The sequence below is a fragment of the Salmo salar genome, unplaced genomic scaffold (genome assembly GCF_965601325.2).
Source record: "Salmo salar unplaced genomic scaffold, fSalSal1 ptg000221l, whole genome shotgun sequence".
Lineage (NCBI taxonomy): Eukaryota > Metazoa > Chordata > Actinopteri > Salmoniformes > Salmonidae > Salmo > Salmo salar.
Genome location: NW_027675333.1, coordinates 215452 through 235342, shown reverse-complemented (window position 1 = coordinate 235342; position 19891 = coordinate 215452). Strand labels below are relative to the sequence as shown.

Sequence of the window (19891 nt, the reverse complement as noted above, 5' to 3'; positions counted from 1 at the left end):
CACATGCTGTTGGTCTAGTGGTGCTCATTAAAACCCGGAATAGAAAACACCAATACTGGTGTGAATCTGGAGACGAAACAACGGCAGAGGCAAAAATAATTTGTTCAAAAAAACGCTCCAAAACAAATGTTGTCAAACCATCCAGTTATTGAAGGTACATTTAGTCTGCTAAATTTAGTCATTTAGCAGATGCTCTTATCCAGAGCGACTTACAGTAGTGAATGCATACATTTAATTTCATTTTCATGCATTTTTTGTACTGGCCCCCCGTGGGAATCAAACCCACAACCCTGGCGTTGCAAACACCATGCTCTACCAACTGAGCCACGGGGAAGGCCAGTATGTATAACACACCATGCTGGCGTTGTAAACACCATGCTCTACCAACTGAGCCACACTGCTGCTACTGAGCAGTAGAACAAGCGGGTTGGGCTGCAATTTGCTGTGAATTCAATGGAAATGTAACCACAAGAAGAGTACAACAACTTCAGGTGAGATATCTGCATTATTATCAGGATTACAGGAAGAAACAACAACTAGAGGTGAGATATCTGCATTATTATCAGGATTACAGGAAGAAACAACAACTAGAGGTGAGATATCTGCATTATTATCAGGATTACAGGAAGAAACAACAACTAGAGGTGAGATATCTGCATTATTATCAGGATTACAAGAAGAAACAACAACTAGAGGTGAGATATCTGCATTATTATCAGGATTACAAGAAGAAACAACAACTAGAGGTGAGATATCTGCATTATTATCAGGATTACAGGAAGAAACAACAACTAGAGGTGAGATATCTGCATTATTATCAGGATTACAGGAAGAAACAACAACTAGAGGTGAGATATCTGCATTATTATCAGGATTACAGGAAGAAACAACAACTAGAGGTGAGATATCTGCATTATTATCAGGATTACAGGAAGAAACAACAACTAGAGGTGAGATATCTGCATTATTATCAGGATTACAGGAAGAAACAACAACTAGAGGTGAGATATCTGCATTATTATCAGGATTACAGGAAGAAACAACAACTAGAGGTGAGATATCTGCATTATTATCAGGATTACAGGAAGAAACAACTAGAGGTGAGATATCTGCATTATTATCAGGATTACAGGAAGAAACAACAACTAGAGGTGAGATATCTGCATTATTATCAGGATTACAGGAAGAAACAACAACTAGAGGTGAGATATCTGCATTATTATCAGGATTACAGGAAGAAACAACAACTAGAGGTGAGATATCTGCATTATTATCAGGATTACAAGAAGAAACAACAACTAGAGGTGAGATATCTGCATTATTATCAGGATTACAGGAAGAAACAACAACTAGAGGTGAGATATCTGCATTATTATCAGGATTACAGGAAGAAACAACAACTAGAGGTGAGATATCTGCATTATTATCAGGATTACAGGAAGAAACAACAACTAGAGGTGAGATATCTGCATTATTATCAGGATTACAAGAAGAAACAACAACTAGAGGTGAGATATCTGCATTTATCAGGATTACAGGAAGAAACAACAACTAGAGGTGAGATATCTGCATTATTATCAGGATTACAGGAAGAAACAACAACTAGAGGTGAGATATCTGCATTATTATCAGGATTACAAGAAGAAACAACAACTACAGGTGAGATATCTGCATTATTATCAGGATTACAGGAAGAAACAACAACTAGAGGTGAGATATCTGCATTATTATCAGGATTACAGGAAGAAACAACAACTAGAGGTGAGATATCTGCATTATTATCAGGATTACAGGAAGAAACAACAACTAGAGGTGAGATATCTGCATTATTATCAGGATTACAGGAAGAAACAACAACTAGAGGTGAGATATCTGCATTATTATCAGGATTACAGGAAGAAACAACAACTAGAGGTGAGATATCTGCATTATTATCAGGATTACAAGAAGAAACAACAACTAGAGGTGAGATATCTGCATTATTATCAGGATTACAGGAAGAAACAACAACTAGAGGTGAGATATCTGCATTATTATCAGGATTACAGGAAGAAACAACAACTAGAGGTGAGATATCTGCATTATTATCAGGATTACAAGAAGAAACAACAACTAGAGGTGAGATATCTGCATTATTATCAGGATTACAGGAAGAAACAACAACTAGAGGTGAGATATCTGCATTATTATCAGGATTACAGGAAGAAACAACAACTAGAGGTGAGATATCTGCATTATTATCAGGATTACAAGAAGAAACAACAACTAGAGGTGAGATATCTGCATTATTATCAGGATTACAGGAAGAAACAACAACTTCAGGTGAGATATCTGCATTATTATCAGGATTACAGGAAGAAACAACAACTAGAGGTGAGATATCTGCATTATTATCAGGATTACAAGAAGAAACAACAACTAGAGGTGAGATATCTGCATTTATCAGGATTACAGGAAGAAACAACAACTAGAGGTGAGATATCTGCATTATTATCAGGATTACAAGAAGAAACAACAACTAGAGGTGAGATATCTGCATTATTATCAGGATTACAGGAAGAAACAACAACTAGAGGTGAGATATCTGCATTTATCAGGATTACAGGAAGAAACAACAACTAGAGGTGAGATATCTGCATTATTATCAGGATTACAAGAAGAAACAACAACTAGAGGTGAGATATCTGCATTATTATCAGGATTACAGGAAGAAACAACAACTAGAGGTGAGATATCTGCATTATTATCAGGATTACTGGAAGAAACAACAACTAGAGGTGAGATATCTGCATTATTATCAGGATTACAGGAAGAAACAACAACTAGAGGTGAGATATCTGCATTATTATCAGGATTACAGGAAGAAACAACAACTAGAGGTGAGATATCTGCATTATTATCAGGATTACAGGAAGAAACAACAACTAGAGGTGAGATTTCTGCATTATTATCAGGATTACAGGAAGAAACAACAACTAGAGGTGAGATATCTGCATTATTATCAGGATTACAGGAAGAAACAACAACTAGAGGTGAGATATCTGCATTATTATCAGGATTACAGGAAGAAACAACAACTAGAGGTGAGATATCTGCATTATTATCAGGATTACAGGAAGAAACAACAACTAGAGGTGAGATATCTGCATTATTATCAGGATTACTAGAAGAAACAACAACTAGAGGTGAGATATCTGCATTATTATCAGGATTACAGGAAGAAACAACAACTAGAGGTGAGATATCTGCATTATTATCAGGATTACAGGAAGAAACAACAGCTAGAGGTGAGATATCTGCATTATTATCAGGATTACAGGAAGAAACAACAACTAGAGGTGAGATATCTGCATTATTATCAGGATTACAAGAAGAAACAACAACTAGAGGTGAGATATCTGCATTATTATCAGGATCACAAGAAGAAACAACAACTAGAGGTGAGATATCTGCATTATTATCAGGATTACAGGAAGAAACAACAACTAGAGGTGAGATATCTGCATTATTATCAGGATTACAGGAAGAAACAACAACTAGAGGTGAGATATCTGCATTATTATCAGGATTACAGGAAGAAACAACAACTAGAGGTGAGATATCTGCATTATTATCAGGATTACAGGAAGAAACAACAACTAGAGGTGAGATATCTGCATTATTATCAGGATTACAGGAAGAAACAACAACTAGAGGTGAGATATCTGCATTATTATCAGGATTACAAGAAGAAACAACAACTAGAGGTGAGATATCTGCATTATTATCAGGATTACAGGAAGAAACAACAACTAGAGGTGAGATATCTGCATTATTATCAGGATTACAAGAAGAAACAACAACTAGAGGTGAGATATCTGCATTATTATCAGGATTACAGGAAGAAACAACAACTAGAGGTGAGATATCTGCATTATTATCAGGATTACAGGAAGAAACAACAACTAGAGGTGAGATATCTGCATTATTATCAGGATTACAGGAAGAAACAACAACTAGAGGTGAGATATCTGCATTATTATCAGGATTACAAGAAGAAACAACAACTAGAGGTGAGATATCTGCATTATTATCAGGATTACAGGAAGAAACAACAGCTAGAGGTGAGATATCTGCATTATTATCAGGATTACAAGAAGAAACAACAACTACAGGTGAGATATCTGCATTATTATCAGGATTACAAGAAGAAACAACAGCTAGAGGTGAGATATCTGCATTATTATCAGGATTACAGGAAGAAACAACAACTAGAGGTGAGATATCTGCATTATTATCAGGATTACAGGAAGAAACAACAACTAGAGGTGAGATATCTGCATTATTATCAGGATTACAGGAAGAAACAACAACTAGAGGTGAGATATCTGCATTATTATCAGGATTACAGGAAGAAACAACAACTAGAGGTGAGATATCTGCATTATTATCAGGATTACAGGAAGAAACAACAACTAGAGGTGAGATATCTGCATTATTATCAGGATTACAAGAAGAAACAACAACTAGAGGTGAGATATCTGCATTATTATCAGGATTACAGGAAGAAACAACAACTAGAGGTGAGATATCTGCATTATTATCAGGATTACAGGAAGAAACAACAACTAGAGGTGAGATATCTGCATTATTATCAGGATTACTAGAAGTGAGATATCTGCATTATTATCAGGATTACAGGAAGATACAACAACTAGAGGTGAGATATCTGCATTATTATCAGGATTACAGGAAGAAACAACAACTAGAGGTGAGATATCTGCATTACAGGAAGAAACAACAACTAGAGGTGAGATATCTGCATTATTATCAGGATTACAGGAAGAAACAACAACTAGAGGTGAGATATCTGCATTATTATCAGGATTACAGGAAGAAACAACAACTAGAGGTGAGATATCTGCATTATTATCAGGATTACAGGAAGAAACAACAACTAGAGGTGAGATATCTGCATTATTATCAGGATTACAGGAAGAAACAACAACTAGAGGTGAGATATCTGCATTATTATCAGGATTACAGGAAGAAACAACAACTAGAGGTGAGATATCTGCATTATTATCAGGATTACAGGAAGATACAACAACTAGAGGTGAGATCTGCATTATTATCAGGATTACAGGAAGAAACAACAACTAGAGGTGAGATATCTGCATTATTATCAGGATTACAGGAAGAAACAACAACTAGAGGTGAGATATCTGCATTATTATCAGGATTACAGGAAGAAACAACAACTAGAGGTGAGATATCTGCATTATTATCAGGATTACAAGAAGAAACAACAACTAGAGGTGAGATATCTGCATTATTATCAGGATTACAAGAATAAACAACAACTAGAGGTGAGATATCTGCATTATTATCAGGATTACAGGAAGAAACAACAACTAGAGGTGAGATATCTGCATTATTATCAGGATTACAGGAAGAAACAACAACTAGAGGTGAGATATCTGCATTATTATCAGGATTACAGGAAGAAACAACAGCTAGAGGTGAGATATCTGCATTATTATCAGGATTACAGGAAGAAACAACAACTAGAGGTGAGATATCTGCATTATTATCAGGATTACAGGAAGAAACAACAACTAGAGGTGAGATATCTGCATTATTATCAGGATTACAGGAAGAAACAACAACTAGAGGTGAGATATCTGCATTATTATCAGGATTACAGGAAGAAACAACAACTAGAGGTGAGATATCTGCATTATTATCAGGATTACAGGAAGAAACAACAACTAGAGGTGAGATATCTGCATTATTATCAGGATTACAGGAAGAAACAACAACTAGAGGTGAGATATCTGCATTATTATCAGTATTACAGGAAGAAACAACAACTAGAGGTGAGATATCTGCATTATTATCAGGATTACAAGAAGAAACAACAACTAGAGGTGAGATATCTGCATTATTATCAGGATTACAGGAAGAAACAACAACTAGAGGTGAGATATCTGCATTATTATCAGGATTACAGGAAGAAACAACAACTAGAGGTGAGATATCTGCATTATTATCAGGATTACAGGAAGAAACAACAACTAGAGGTGAGATATCTGCATTATTATCAGGATTACAAGAAGAAACAACAACTAGAGGTGAGATATCTGCATTATTATCAGGATTACAGGAAGAAACAACAACTAGAGGTGAGATATCTGCATTATTATCAGGATTACACATTTCTCATATTCATATTTTTGTGACATCACTTTTATTATTAAATGATGTCTGCCTTTTATAGACTGTGGAAGAACCTTAAACTGACTTTAAAAAGAGAGAAAGCAGAGATCAGAAGAGAGAGATTTACTACTGGTGGTGGACCACCAAAACAAGACAACACTGATGAATTGAGTGACTTCCTGTCAGGAAAAATAGAGCAGCAGCAACCTCTGGATGGTATACCAGATGATGACCAACCTCTGGATGGTATACTAGACGATGACCAACCTCTGGACGGTATACCAGACGATGACCAACCTCTGGATGGTATACCAGACGATGACCAACCTCTGGATGGTATACCAGACGATGACCAACCTCTGGATGGTATACCAGACGATGACCAACCTCTGGACGGTATACCAGACGATGACCAACCTCTGGATGGTATACTAGACGATGACCAACCTCTGGACGGTATACCAGACGATGACCAACCTCTGGATGGTATACCAGACGATGACCAACCTCTGGACGGTATACCAGACGATGACCAACCTCTGGATGGTATACCAGACGATGACCAACCTCTGGATGGTATACCAGACGATGACCAACCTCTGGATGGTATACCAGATGATGACCAACCTCTGGATGGTATACCAGACGATGACCAACCTCTGGATGGTATACCAGACGATGACCAACCTCTGGATGGTATACCAGACGATGACCAACCTCTGGATGGTATACCAGACGATGACCAACCTCTGGATGGTATACCAGATGATGACCAACATCTGGATGGTATACCAGATGATGACCAACAGGTTTGAAGAGCCAGCACACAGTGAGGGTGGAATGTGAACAGGTTGGAAGAGCCAGTACACAGTGAGGGTGTAATGTGAACAGGTTGGAAGAGCCAGTACACAGTGAGGGTGTAATGTGAACAGGTTTGAAGAGCCAGCACACAGTGAGGGTGTAATGTGAACAGGTTGGAAGAGCCAGTACACAGTGAGGGTGTAATGTGAACAGGTTGGAAGAGCCAGTACACAGTGAGGGTGGAATGTGAACAGGTTGGAAGAGCCAGTACACAGTGAGGGTGTAATGTGAACAGGTTGGAAGAGCCAGTACACAGTGAGTGGGTTCCCTCCACATCTGCTATAACATCCCTGAGAGAAGATGCTGCCACCACCTTTCAGCAGAGAACAAAGTAGATGACCAGGCATGAAACGTTAACCAAAGAATTCCATGAGCATAAAATGAAATATCTGAAGGAAGAACATGAGATGAGAATTGTCCAGGTTGAATTGGATATGAAGTTGGAAGAGAGAGGTATGATCCAACAAAGAGACAGTAATGAGACAATAGTGATGACCAGCCATGGTGAACAATATGATATGTAAAACAATACATGTTTTGGCATTTGGATATTCATGAGAGTATTTTAAACACCACAAACTACATTTTAAACCAGCCTTGGTTTAGTCACTCATTTCATTTTGCTCCACACTATTTGAATTGTGTACAGAACAAACATTATCAAAGCAAAAATAATCCATAATGAATACATTCCATATTTAAATGCATCTCATCTAGTTGAAGTGCTGCAATGTGAAGCATCTCCCTGTGCAACTGTGCAAGTCCTCGTTGGTCATTGCCTGCCTCAGTCATGGACACATCTGCCTCAATCACATCTGCCTCAGTCATGGGAACATCTGCTTGATGCTGATCATGGGAGGATCAGGACAGTCATGGGAACATCTGCTTGATGCTGATCATGGGAGGATCAGGACAGTCATGGGAACATCTGCTTGATGCTGATCATGGGAGGATAAGGACAGTCATGGGTACATCTGCTTGATGCTGATCATGGGAGGATCAGGACAGTCATGGGTACATCTGCTTGATGCTGATCATGGGAGGATCAGGACAGTCATGGGAACATCTGCTTGATGCTGATCATGGGAGGATCAGGACAGTCATGGGAACATCTGCTTGATGCTGATCATGGGAGGATCAGGACAGCCATGGGTACATCTGCTTGATGCTGATCATGGGAGGATCAGGACAGTCATGGGTACATCTGCTTGATGCTGATCATGGGAGGATCAGGACAGCCATGCTGCTTCAGGTAGTTGTGCAGCACAGCTGTAGCAATGATCACCTTGCAGCAACTTCTTGGCTTGAAACCAAGTGTATTGCGAAAACACTGGAATCTATTTTTCCATACGCCAAACACACGCTGGACCATCCCTCTCGTGTGGATATGAGGTCTGTTGTATCTTTGCTGCTCAGCTGTTGTGGGATTTATGTCTGGAGTGAATAAAAAGTTACTCTAGTAGTCCACTATGTTGTCCTCTCTGAAACTGAGACCAATGAAGAGTTGAGGGAAATCCTTCAATGGTGAGTTGCACCTTTCCAACAGGCAACAATGTTTGAGAACTCTAAATGAGGATTAGCATCCACCCTGAACATTGATGGTTGACCAGTTGTTATGGTTACGGTACTCCTCAGCATCAGGAGTTGATGGAGAACCAGTTGTTATGGTTACGGTACTCCTCCGCATCAGGAGTTGATGGTAAACCAGTTGTTATGGTTACGGTACTCCTCATCATCAGGAGTTGATGGTAAACCAGTTGTTATGGTTACGGTACTCCTCAGCATCAGGAGTTGATGGTAAACCAGTTGTTATGGTTACGGTACTCCTCAGCATCAGGAGTTGATGGTAAACCAGTTGTTATGGTTACGGTACTCCTCAGCATCAGGAGTTGATGGTAAACCAGTTGTTATGGTTACGGTACTCCTCAGCATCAGGAGTTGATGGTAAACCAGTTGTTATGGTTACGGTACTCCTCAGCATCAGGAGTTGATGGAGAACCAGTTGTTATGGTTACGGTACTCCGCAGCATCAGGAGTTGATGGTAAACCAGTTGTTATGGTTACGGTACCCCTCAGCATCAGGAGTTGATGGTAAACCAGTTGTTATGGTTACGGTACTCCTCAGCATCAGGAGTTGATGGTAAACCAGTTGTTATGGTTACAGTACTCCTCAGCATCAGGAGTTGATGGAAACTTGATGGGAACATGACATCCATCTAACCAGCCAATCACTCCTGGGAACTGCCCATATTCAGATATTCATATTGCCCTTTACAGTTGGCTTGGCCAGCAGCATCAGGAAACTAGATGTTAAGACTCCTCCTGCAGACTTTATAGTTGGCTTGGCCAGCAGCATCAGGAAACTAGATGTAAAGACTCCTCCTGCAGACTTTATAGTTGGCTTGGCCAGCAGCATCAGGAAACTAGATGTAAAGACTCCTCCTGCAGACTTTATAGTTGGCTTGGCCAGCAGCATCAGGAAACTAGATGTAAAGACTCCTCCTGCAGACTTTATAGTTGGCTTGGCCAGCAGCATCAGGAAACTAGATGTAAAGACTCCTCCTGCAGACTTTATAGTTGGCTTGGCCAGCAGCATCAGGAAACTAGATGTAAAGACTCCTCCTGCAGACTTTATAGTTGGCTTGGCCAGCAGCATCAGGAAACTAGATGTAAAGACTCCTGCAGACTTTATAGTTGGCTTGACCAGCAGCATCAGGAAACTAGATGTAAAGACTCCTGCAGACTTTATAGTTGGCTTGACCAGCAGCATCAGGAAACTAGATGTAAAGACTCCTCCTGCAGACTTTATAGTTGGCTTGACCAGCAGCATCAGGAAACTAGATGTAAAGACTCCTCCTGCAGACTATATAGTTGGCTTGACCAGCAGCATCAGGAAACTAGATGTAAAGACTCCTCCTGCAGACTTTATAGTTGGCTTGACCAGCAGCATCAGGAAACTAGATGTAAAGACTCCTCCTGCAGACTTTATAGTTGGCTTGGCCAGCAGCATCAGGAAACTAGATGTAAAGACTCCTCCTGCAGACTTTATAGTTGGCTTGACCAGCAGCATCAGGAAACTAGATGTAAAGACTCCTCCTGCAGACTTTATAGTTGGCTTGACCAGCAGCATCAGGAAACTAGATGTAAAGACTCCTCCTGCAGACTTTGTGAACTATTAAACACACAGTTGCTTCACTGGCACCGACACAAATCACCAGTTTCACAATGAAAGATTCCAGATGCCAAAAACCTCACAGTGATCAGAACTTGGAGAGAATTGGGTGAAGGCCTTCCTCTTTGAGACAGAGAGGAAAGTCTAGGCTCAAGCAGAGATATGTGGGAAGGTGTTTCACCTGAGCTGGTCCAGGTTCTATTTAAGAGTTTCTGGCCCAGTGCTCCAATGCATTTTCTTTGTACATACGAAAGCGGTCTCAAGGTAATGTAATGGATTCCTCCTATCCACAAGTACTGGTCTGGCCTCTGTAGTGCATGCTGGTCTTCCTTTAGACATTCCACATCATCCAGGCTCCCTCACAAACAGCACTAAGTAGAAGTTAAACCTGCCTCTTTGAAAGATTCATTTAATCTTCCATTTAGTCCTGGAGTAGCTCTAATCCTCCCTCTTGCAATCGCCTTTGATTTGTCCAGAACAGTCTAAATCTACGACTATTTTAAGATAAGTCTGTGCAAGTCGCTTTGAGTTAAGACAGCTCAAACAAGCATTTTAGTCTGGGACTAAGCTTAAGCCTTCTATGTGAAACCGGCTCTGTGTTTTATATAATATGACTAAATGTGTTTCTGTGTTGCAGGGGCAGTCAAGAAATGGAACAGCAAGGCCACAGAACATGACATAAGCAGAGCTGTGGGAGACCACCTCAAGCCCCTGGTAGAGCCGGGGGTGGTGTTTACCACTCCACCACGCCTTCTGCAGGCTGGAAAAGTGGGATTGATACTGTTTTTCATACTAAGAGGGACCAAGAGTTTGTTGATTGGTCAGTCATTGGGTTCATTTGTTGAAATCAAATTATGTTTTATTTATACAGCACATTTCAGACACGGATGCAACACAATGGCTTCACAGGAAAAAATAAATAAAAATGAAAATATTTAGAACACAACAAACAGAAGACTAACAACTGAAAGACTAATGAACATTCTAAGGAAATGACATTGACTAAAATATTAATTGGATGCAACATCCAACCCAAAATATAACTTGTTTTTTAGGAGGGGTTCTGAAAGACACTATGGGGGTGTCCACTGAAAGTTGACTAGTAACAACAACTGGGATCTAAAAGACACCCACCATGAGACCCACTAAATCTGCCCAAGAAGAGGAAAACAACATAAAAACCCACACCAAACTTAAAGACAGGAAGTAAACCAAAAAGGTGGAGCAACTAAAGGTGTTGACTCTCCACATGTATCAAGACAACTGGAGCACTGGGCCAGACACTCTTAAATAGAACCTGGACCAGCTCAGGTGAAACACCTTCCCACTAACGAGATGGACAAGCCAGCACAGGTGTAACACATACTGACTAACGAGGTGACACCAATCAGTGCGTCCTACGTGCTAACGAGCTAGACGTGCTGACGAGCTAGACGTGCTGACGGAGCTAGACGTGCTGACGAGCTAGACGTGCTGACGGAGCTAGACGTGCTAACGAGCTAGACGCGCTAACGAGCTAGACGCGCTGACGGAGCTAGACGTGCTAACGAGCTAGGCGTGCTAACGAGCCAGACGTGCTAACGAGCTAGACGTGCTAACGGGCCATACGTGCTAACGGGCTAGACGTGCTAACGAGCTATACGTGCTAACGAGCTAGACGTACTAAAGTCCAACCTCAAAACATAAATGGAAAAACCAAAGCCTGTAACACCTTAAGACAACAAATATATCCTATATTTTTGTTGGACAAGTTTGCTCACCACCAACAGAAAACAACTTCCATTTCATATTAAAATCAACTAAAATGCTTCACCTCCTGTCAACAATTAAAAACAAGAAAAACACACGTATTTCTAAATAATAATATACAATTGAAATATTTTTTTCTCCTTTTTCTCTTCTTTCTATAGAATCCTAAAACTCACTAGCTTCTAGAACTCTCGTCTTCCTAAAACTCACTAGCTTCTAGAACTCTCGTCTTCCTAAAACTCACTAGATTCTAGAACTCTCGTCTTCCTAAAACTCACTAGCTTCTAGAACTCTCGTCTTCCTAAAACGAACTAGCTTCTAGAACTCTCGTCTTCCTAAAACTCACTAGCTTCTAGAACTCTCGTCTTCCTAAAACTCACTAGCTTCTAGAACTCTGGTCCACTTGGAACGAGCCCAAACAAAACTCATCTCCAATACGGAAAAAGTCCAAATAAATTGTGATCAAATGTACACCCCTTGGTTAATATGTATTGGCAATAATTAACTTAATGGTGAGGCATGGAATAATAAAACGTATATTTTGTCAGGCTGAATGTTTGAAATATGAGGTGATGTGAGACATGATTCTTCAGTAGTGGAATAAAGACAATTAACGCTTGAATGTTGTGAAGAAATACTGGAGTGATGTAGGATTGTTAATAAAATTGATTACAGACCAAATGATTATACTGCGTCCATGTGTATTTATTTCTTTATTTTAACCTTCATTTAACAGTAACCGAAAGGTTGCTGGATTGAATCGCGAGCTGACAAGGTAAATCTGTCGTTCTGCACCTGAACATGGCAGTTAACCCTCTGTTCCCCGGTAGGCAATAATTGTCAATAAGTCAGTTATGAACAAATTCTGATTTTCAATGACGGCCCAACGCTCTAACCACTAGGCTACCTGCAACTAAGTTGAAATTAAGTTGTTTTCAAGTCACTGAAAAAACTTGGCATAGTCTTCTTTTCAACGTCTTTTCAATTACATGTTGCTAGGTGGGATATCCCCAATGTCAAAACACAGTTTAAACGTGTCCAAATCAATAACCAATAAGCAGAAACAGTTTGGGATGAATTGAAAACCTAAACATAACATGTGCTATATACACAAACATCTGCCACAATAATCATATTACTTGTATTTTTTAAAACAAGCACCTTATAAACTGCACCAGAAACGCTGTTGTTTTGACAAGTAGCAATAAATCACTGATATCGATTAGGGGGGAAATCAGGTTGTACGTGCTGTTGAAACTAACACAACTAAAAAACACATGGAAATGGGAGATATATTTTACCTCACTGGTTAGAGGACAACCTGCAGAAGACAGTCAGCTACATTTTGGAGTGATACATTTAAATGTAGGGGTCGCTAAACAAAGGAACTTATTTGTCATCACTCATCGATATCATGTTGAAATCAATTATGCAAGAGGAGGGACATGAGGTTGCACATCCTGTTAAAACGAACAGCTGAAAAACCACATGGAATCTGGGAGTAATGTGTACATCCCTGGTCAGAGGACAACTTGTAGAAAGCTGCTAGCTACATTTTGAAGTGTTGCATTTTGATTCAAGTGGGTCACCAACGTGGTAAGTGTAACACAACTCTTTTTTTTGTTAGTCATTTTTTGTTAAATCACATAAATAGTAACTCTTCCATTTCAGAGCCTGGATTTTCCCCCTGAGGCTAATATCCATATCATGTTGAAATCAATAGAACAGGGGACAAACGTTTAGGATTCTACATTGTGACATCATTAAAATACTCCTACTACAATGTTAAAACTTTCTACATTGTGACATTAATTCATAGATATCATGAAACAACTTCTTCATGTATGTATTTTCTGATATTTGATCAGAGATTTTTTTTATCAGATTATCTCTGGTCACAGGTATGAGGTTTCTCTCCTGTGTGTGTTCTCTGGTGTTTAGTCAGACCACCAGACTCAGTAAAACTCTTCCCACACTGACCACAGCTATAGAGTTTCTCTCCTGTGTGTGTTCTCTGGTGTACTGTCAGCTGGCTAGATTTAACAAAACTCTTCCCACATTGACCACAGCTATACGGTTTCTCTCCTGTGTGCGTTCTCTGATGTAAAGTCAGATGGTCAGATCTAGTAAAACTCTTCCCACATTGATCACAGCTATAAGATTTCTCTCCTGTGTGCGTTCTCTGGTGCACTGTCAGATGGCCAGATTGACTAAAACTCTTCCCACATTGACCACAGCTATAAGATTTCTCTCCTGTGTGTATTCTCTGGTGTAGAGTAAGATAGGTAGATGCCGCAAAACCCTTCCCACATTGACCACAGCTATACGGTTTCTCTCCTGTGTGCGTTCTCTGGTGTAAAGTCAGATGGTCAGATCTAGTAAAACTCTTCCCACATTGATCACAGCTATAAGGTTTCTCTCCTGTGTGCGTTCTCTGGTGTAAAGTCAGCTGGCCAGATGTAGTAAAACTCTTCCCACATTGATTACAGCTATAAGATTTCTCTCCTGTGTGTATTCTCTGGTGCACTGTCAGATGGCCAGATTGACTAAAACTCTTCCCACATTGACCACAGCTATAAGATTTCTCTCCTGTGTGTATTCTCTGGTGTAGAGTAAGATAGGTAGATGCTGCAAAACCCTTCCCACATTGAGTACAGCTATAAGGTCTCTCTCCTGTGTGGATTCTCTGATGAATTTTAATGCCTGATGAGGTGAATCTCTTCCCACAGTCAGAGCAGCAGTGAGATTTTTTCCCTGTGGATCTCTGCAGGTGTTTATTGAGGTGTTCTGATCTGGAGAGACTCTTCTCTGCCTCTTCAGCATCAAGAGGTTGTTGAGACTCCCCAGAGGATCCACAACTGTCCCGCCTCTCTCCTGTGTGAACAACAAAGACAGACAGATGGTTAAAGGCCCACAACAGCAGTAATCCACTGTAAAGGTGATGCCAACAGCGTAGCCACGATGTTGTACAACAATTGACGTCTGTAATGAATGTTAAAATTATTTGACAATTGTCTTAAAATGAGCAAGAATAGTCATATTTTGTCTTGTTTTCACATTAGTAGTAAAATCGATGATGGTAGGCTAGAAATAAGTTATTCATGTTGTTGAAACTCGAAGCAGTGTGCCAGACAACTCTTTGTATCCAATGTAGGCCCCTTTTTGTGTTTCATAAAATTGCGGCACGAGGGCGATGCACACACAATTTGATTGCATAAACTCCTCCCTGCTAATGAGGAAACCGCTAGTTATGGATGTAGTATATCTGGTAATGAGGAAACCACTAGTTATGGATGTAGTATATCTGGTAATGAGGAAACCACTAGTTATGGATGTAGTATATCTGCTAATGAGGAAACCACTAGTTATGGATGTAGTATATCTAGTAATGAGGAAACCACTAGTTATGGATGTAGAATATCTGGTAATGAGGAAACCACTAGTTATGGATGTAGTATATCTGGTAATGAGGAAACCACTAGTTATGGATGTAGTATATCTGGTAATGAGGAAACCACTAGTTATGGATGTAGTATATCTGCTAATGAGGAAACCACTAGTTATGGATGTAGTATATCTGGTAATGAGGAAACCACTAGTTATGGATGTAGTATATCTGGTAATGAGGAAACCACTAGTTATGGATGTAGTATATCTGCTAATGAGGAAACCACTAGTTATGGATGTAGTATATCTGGTAATGAGGAAACCACTAGTTATGGATGTAGTATATCTGCTAATGAGGAAACCACTAGTTATGGATGTAGTATATCTGGTAATGAGGAAACCACTAGTTATGGATGTAGTATATCTGGTAATGAGGAAACCACTAGTTATGGATGTAGTATATCTGGTAATGAGGAAACCACTAGTTATGGATGTAGTATATCTGAAATGGTGAGCAAAGATTTTAGTTTTTCACAATGTATTCTGAATGGGGGGAAACTCAGGGGAGTAACCTCCATTTCCAGGTTGCTAATGAGTTCATTTCACACTACTTTGGATTATAATTGTAAGGCTTGTTTGAATTTCCTGCTTAATATAATGTTTGTGTCGTCATCGCAAATCAACCGCTTTGTACTTAAAAAACACTTCAACCAGTAAAATGCTCTTTGGCTTTTCCATCAGCCTGACAATGAGGGGTTGTACACTGTTTGCCAAATTGGCCCATAACTTCACCTAACAACAATCATACCTATGTAATGAACGAAGAAGCACTTTGGTTGTTGTTGCATGACATACATAGTGTCCTCTAGGACCCATAACAATAACATAGACCTACTGTAGGACCCATAACTTCACCTAACAACAACATAGACCTACTGTAGGACCCATAACTTCCCCTAACAATAACAGAACTACTGTTGGACCCATAACTTCACCTAACAATAACATAGACCTACTGTAGGACCCATAACTTCACCTAACAACAACATAGACCTACTGTAGGACCCATAACTTCACCTAACAACAACATAGACCTACTGTAGGACCCATAACTTCACCTAACAACAACATAGACCTACTGTAGGACCCATAACTTCACCTAACAACAACATAGACCTACTGTAGGACCCATAACTTCACCTAACAACAACATAGACCTACTGTAGGACCCATAACTTCACCTAACAACAACATAGACCTACTGTAGGACCCATAACTTCACCTAACAACAACATAGACCTACTGTAGGACCCATAACTTCACCTAACAATAACGTAGACCTACTGTAGGACCCATAACTACACCTAACAACAACATAGACCTACTGTAGGGCCCATAACAACAAATATAGGAAAATAGCTCTGTGTGTTGTACAATAGCCTATCCATCAAGGAACATTTCTCTACACATTATGAGCAAAGTAGGGATGTTGGATCCAACGTGGAGCGTATCTCTGTGTCCAAACAGACTAACGAGACCCTACTGTAAATCAACCAGACAATAACACATTATAAACATCCATTTGTTAGGGATGTTGGATCCAACATGGAGAACGGCATAACTGTCTTTACCAGAGTAATGAATGAAGAAGCACTTTGGTTGTTGTTGCATGTTGTGGCTTCTGTCATGTGACTGTCATTCAGAAAATGATTTCCTGGATCAGCTGATGATAGTTGAACATGTGACTGTAACTAAACAGCTACAGTATTAAGAATGATGTGTAATTATTGAAGAACTGCGTTAATGACAGTATCCATTTGGGTGTTGTCAATAAAGTTAAGGTGACTCTCGGTTAGAACCATTGGATTTAGTAAACTCTGAAATGATTTAGGATTTCTGTTCCCATGAAAACTGTTTTCCCAGCGTAACATAAGGAGACACTAAATGTTACGTAGGTAGAGAGCATTTCAGAGATCTGAATACAAAAAACTGTCCTAACAGGACAATAACCTAAACCACAAGGCCAAATCTACACTGGAGGAGCTTACCAAGATGACATTGAATGTTCCTGAGTGGCCTAGTTACAGTTTGGACTTAAATCATCTTGAAAGTCTATGGCAAGACTTGAAAACGGCTTTCTAGCAATGATCAACAACCAACTTGACAGAACATGAAGGATATTAAAAAGAATAATGAATATTCACATGAAGATCAGTCTCCTATTGGATGACATCACGACTTCCCATCAAGCCAACTCCTTGGAGGCCTTACTATGACATCATTCACTCCTTCTAGTTTGCAGTTGTTAAAAAAAACACTATTTTACTCAAAACATTTATTTGTTTCCCATTAGTGTGTTTATACTTTACTGTATTTATATCACTTTTCAACAGGAAAAGTTTAAAAATCCCTGGAGGACGTCATGAACAATTCATACAGTACAAAAACATATTTGAGTGTAGAATGCCCTTTTAAAAATCACACATTAGTTCAACAACTGCAGAGTTTGTGTCCCTGTTTTATAAGATAGTACTCACTGTATTTACTGGTGTTAATCAGATCAATGTCCCTGTTTTATTAGATAGTAATCACTGTATTTACTGGTGTTAATCAGATCAATGTCCCTGTTTTATTAGATAGTACTCACTGTATTTACTGGTGTTAATCAGATCAATGTCCCTGTTTTATTAGATAGTACTCACTGTATTTACTGGTGTTAATCAGATCAATGTCCCTGTTTTATTAGATAGTACTCACTGTATTTACTGGTGTTAATCAGATCAATGTCCCTGTTTTATTAGATAGTACTCACTGTATTTACTGGTGTTAATCAGATCAATGTCCCTGTTTTATTAGATAGTACTCACTGTATTTACTGGTGTTAACCAGATCAATGTCCCTGTTTTATTAGATAGTACTCACTGTATTTACTGGTGTTAATCAGATCAATGTCCCTGTTTTATTAGATAGTACTCACTGTATTTACTGGTGTTAACCAGATCAATGTCCCTGTTTTATAAGATAGTACTCACTGTATTTACTAGTGTTAATCAGTTCTCCAGTCTTCTCTTCTTCGTGCTCCTCTAATGTGACAGTAATCTCCCCCTCTTCATCTTTCACTCCAAAAACTGCATCTTCCTCCTTTTCTTTCACAGTAACATCCTCCTCCTCTTTCACTCTGAACGCGTCTTCCTCTTCTTTCACTGTAACGTCTTTCTCTTCTTTTTTCACGGTAACAGCCTCACCCTCTACTTGTTTTTGTATTGTAACAGCCTCCTCCTCCTCCTCCTCTTTCACGAGAGCTTCTTTCTCCGTCCAGCAGACCTCTTCTTTAGCAGGAGGAGAGTAGCTTAGTGAACTCATGGTCGGGGATGTTAGCTAGCTAGGCTAGTGCTAACTTAACCAGCCAGCTAGTTGACTTACAACGTAAATATTAAATTAAATGGGGTAGCTAGTTGTTTCCACATAAGTATGTTTAAAGCAAAGTGACAAATAAACCACGAAATTGTCTAAAGAACTTGAATGTTCCGACTTTGTCGGCTAGCGAGCTACCGAGGTGGCTGCAGTTGTTGAAGAAGCGTTCCGTCCACTAGATTATACGTCACACTAGAAACATCGCCTGAAAGACACATATCGCCATCTGCTGTCTGGAGGGAGGAAACGCAGTTGAGGAGGGAAAACTATTTTTATTCTTCATTGAATTATAATATTATAAAGCAGTTTAGGGAAACGTTTTTTTCTCTCCATTAAATATTAATATTATATCAACACGTACAAAAAGCAACAAGTGCTATTTGATTAATTCCGTTTTTTATGAGAATTTAAAACAAACTCTACATCTACTCCACTGTATTTACTGGTGTTAATCAGATCAATGTCCCTGTTTTATTAGATGGTACTCACTGTATTTACTGGTGTTAATCAGATCAATGTCCCTGTTTGACTCAGTCAAAAAACAAGATATCAAAATAAGCACCTAGTTATTAATACCCTTGATAAAGATGAGCAAAAATGTATAAAATAAATCAACTTTAACCACTACCAGGATATTTTAGCCCAAAACCTGGTTACCTCTCTGCTAGGAGGCTGAAACTTGGCCATAAGTGGATCTTCCAGCAAAACAAAGAAACTGTAAATTGGTCACAAAATCAAAAATGTTCTATGGCCAACTCAGTCTTCGGACTTGAACTCCATTGAAAACCTGTGGTTTGAATTGAACAGGGCAGTCCATAAGACAGACTAAATAAATCAAGGACCTGGAGAGATTCTGTATGGAGGAAGGGTCTAAGGTCCCACCCAATGTGTTCTCTAATCTCATTAAACATTTCAGTGTCGTTATTCTCCCAAGGGGAGGGTGCTGGAGTTTTGAAAACATGGGAGGCAATAATTCAGACCCCTACCTTTTGAGAATTACATGATAAACTAAATCTCTTTCTCTGAGCAATTCTATTAGTATAAAATAATATAATTTCTGTATTTTTTACATACAATATAGCTCAGTATTTTAATTATTTATTTAATAGA

At 39.2% G+C, this 19891-nt stretch overlaps 1 protein-coding gene across 1 annotated transcript; it reads right to left on the bottom strand.

Annotated features, from left to right (window-relative positions):
• Positions 1-12674: 12674 nt before the first annotated feature.
• LOC145867145 (uncharacterized) lies at positions 12675-18916 on the bottom strand. Its single transcript, XM_082971201.1, has 2 exons — positions 18400-18916; positions 12675-14854 (listed from the first exon to the last, which is right to left on the bottom strand). The coding sequence occupies exons 1-2, from the start codon at positions 18728-18730 to the stop codon at positions 13866-13868; spliced, it is 1320 nt and encodes a 439-aa protein (XP_082827327.1). The 5' UTR covers positions 18731-18916; the 3' UTR covers positions 12675-13865.
• Between the last annotated feature and the right edge of the window lie 975 nt (positions 18917-19891).

Bases quoted from the DNA above. Each gene is read 5' to 3' on its own strand.
- LOC145867145 (XM_082971201.1), bottom strand. From the start codon at position 18,730: ATGAGTTCACTAAGCTACTCTCCTCCTGCTAAAGAAGAGGTCTGCTGG. The intron at 14,855-18,399 runs GTGAGTACTATC...TTGTTCACACAG, and splicing joins GATTAACACTAGTAAATACA to GAGAGAGGCGGGACAGTTGT.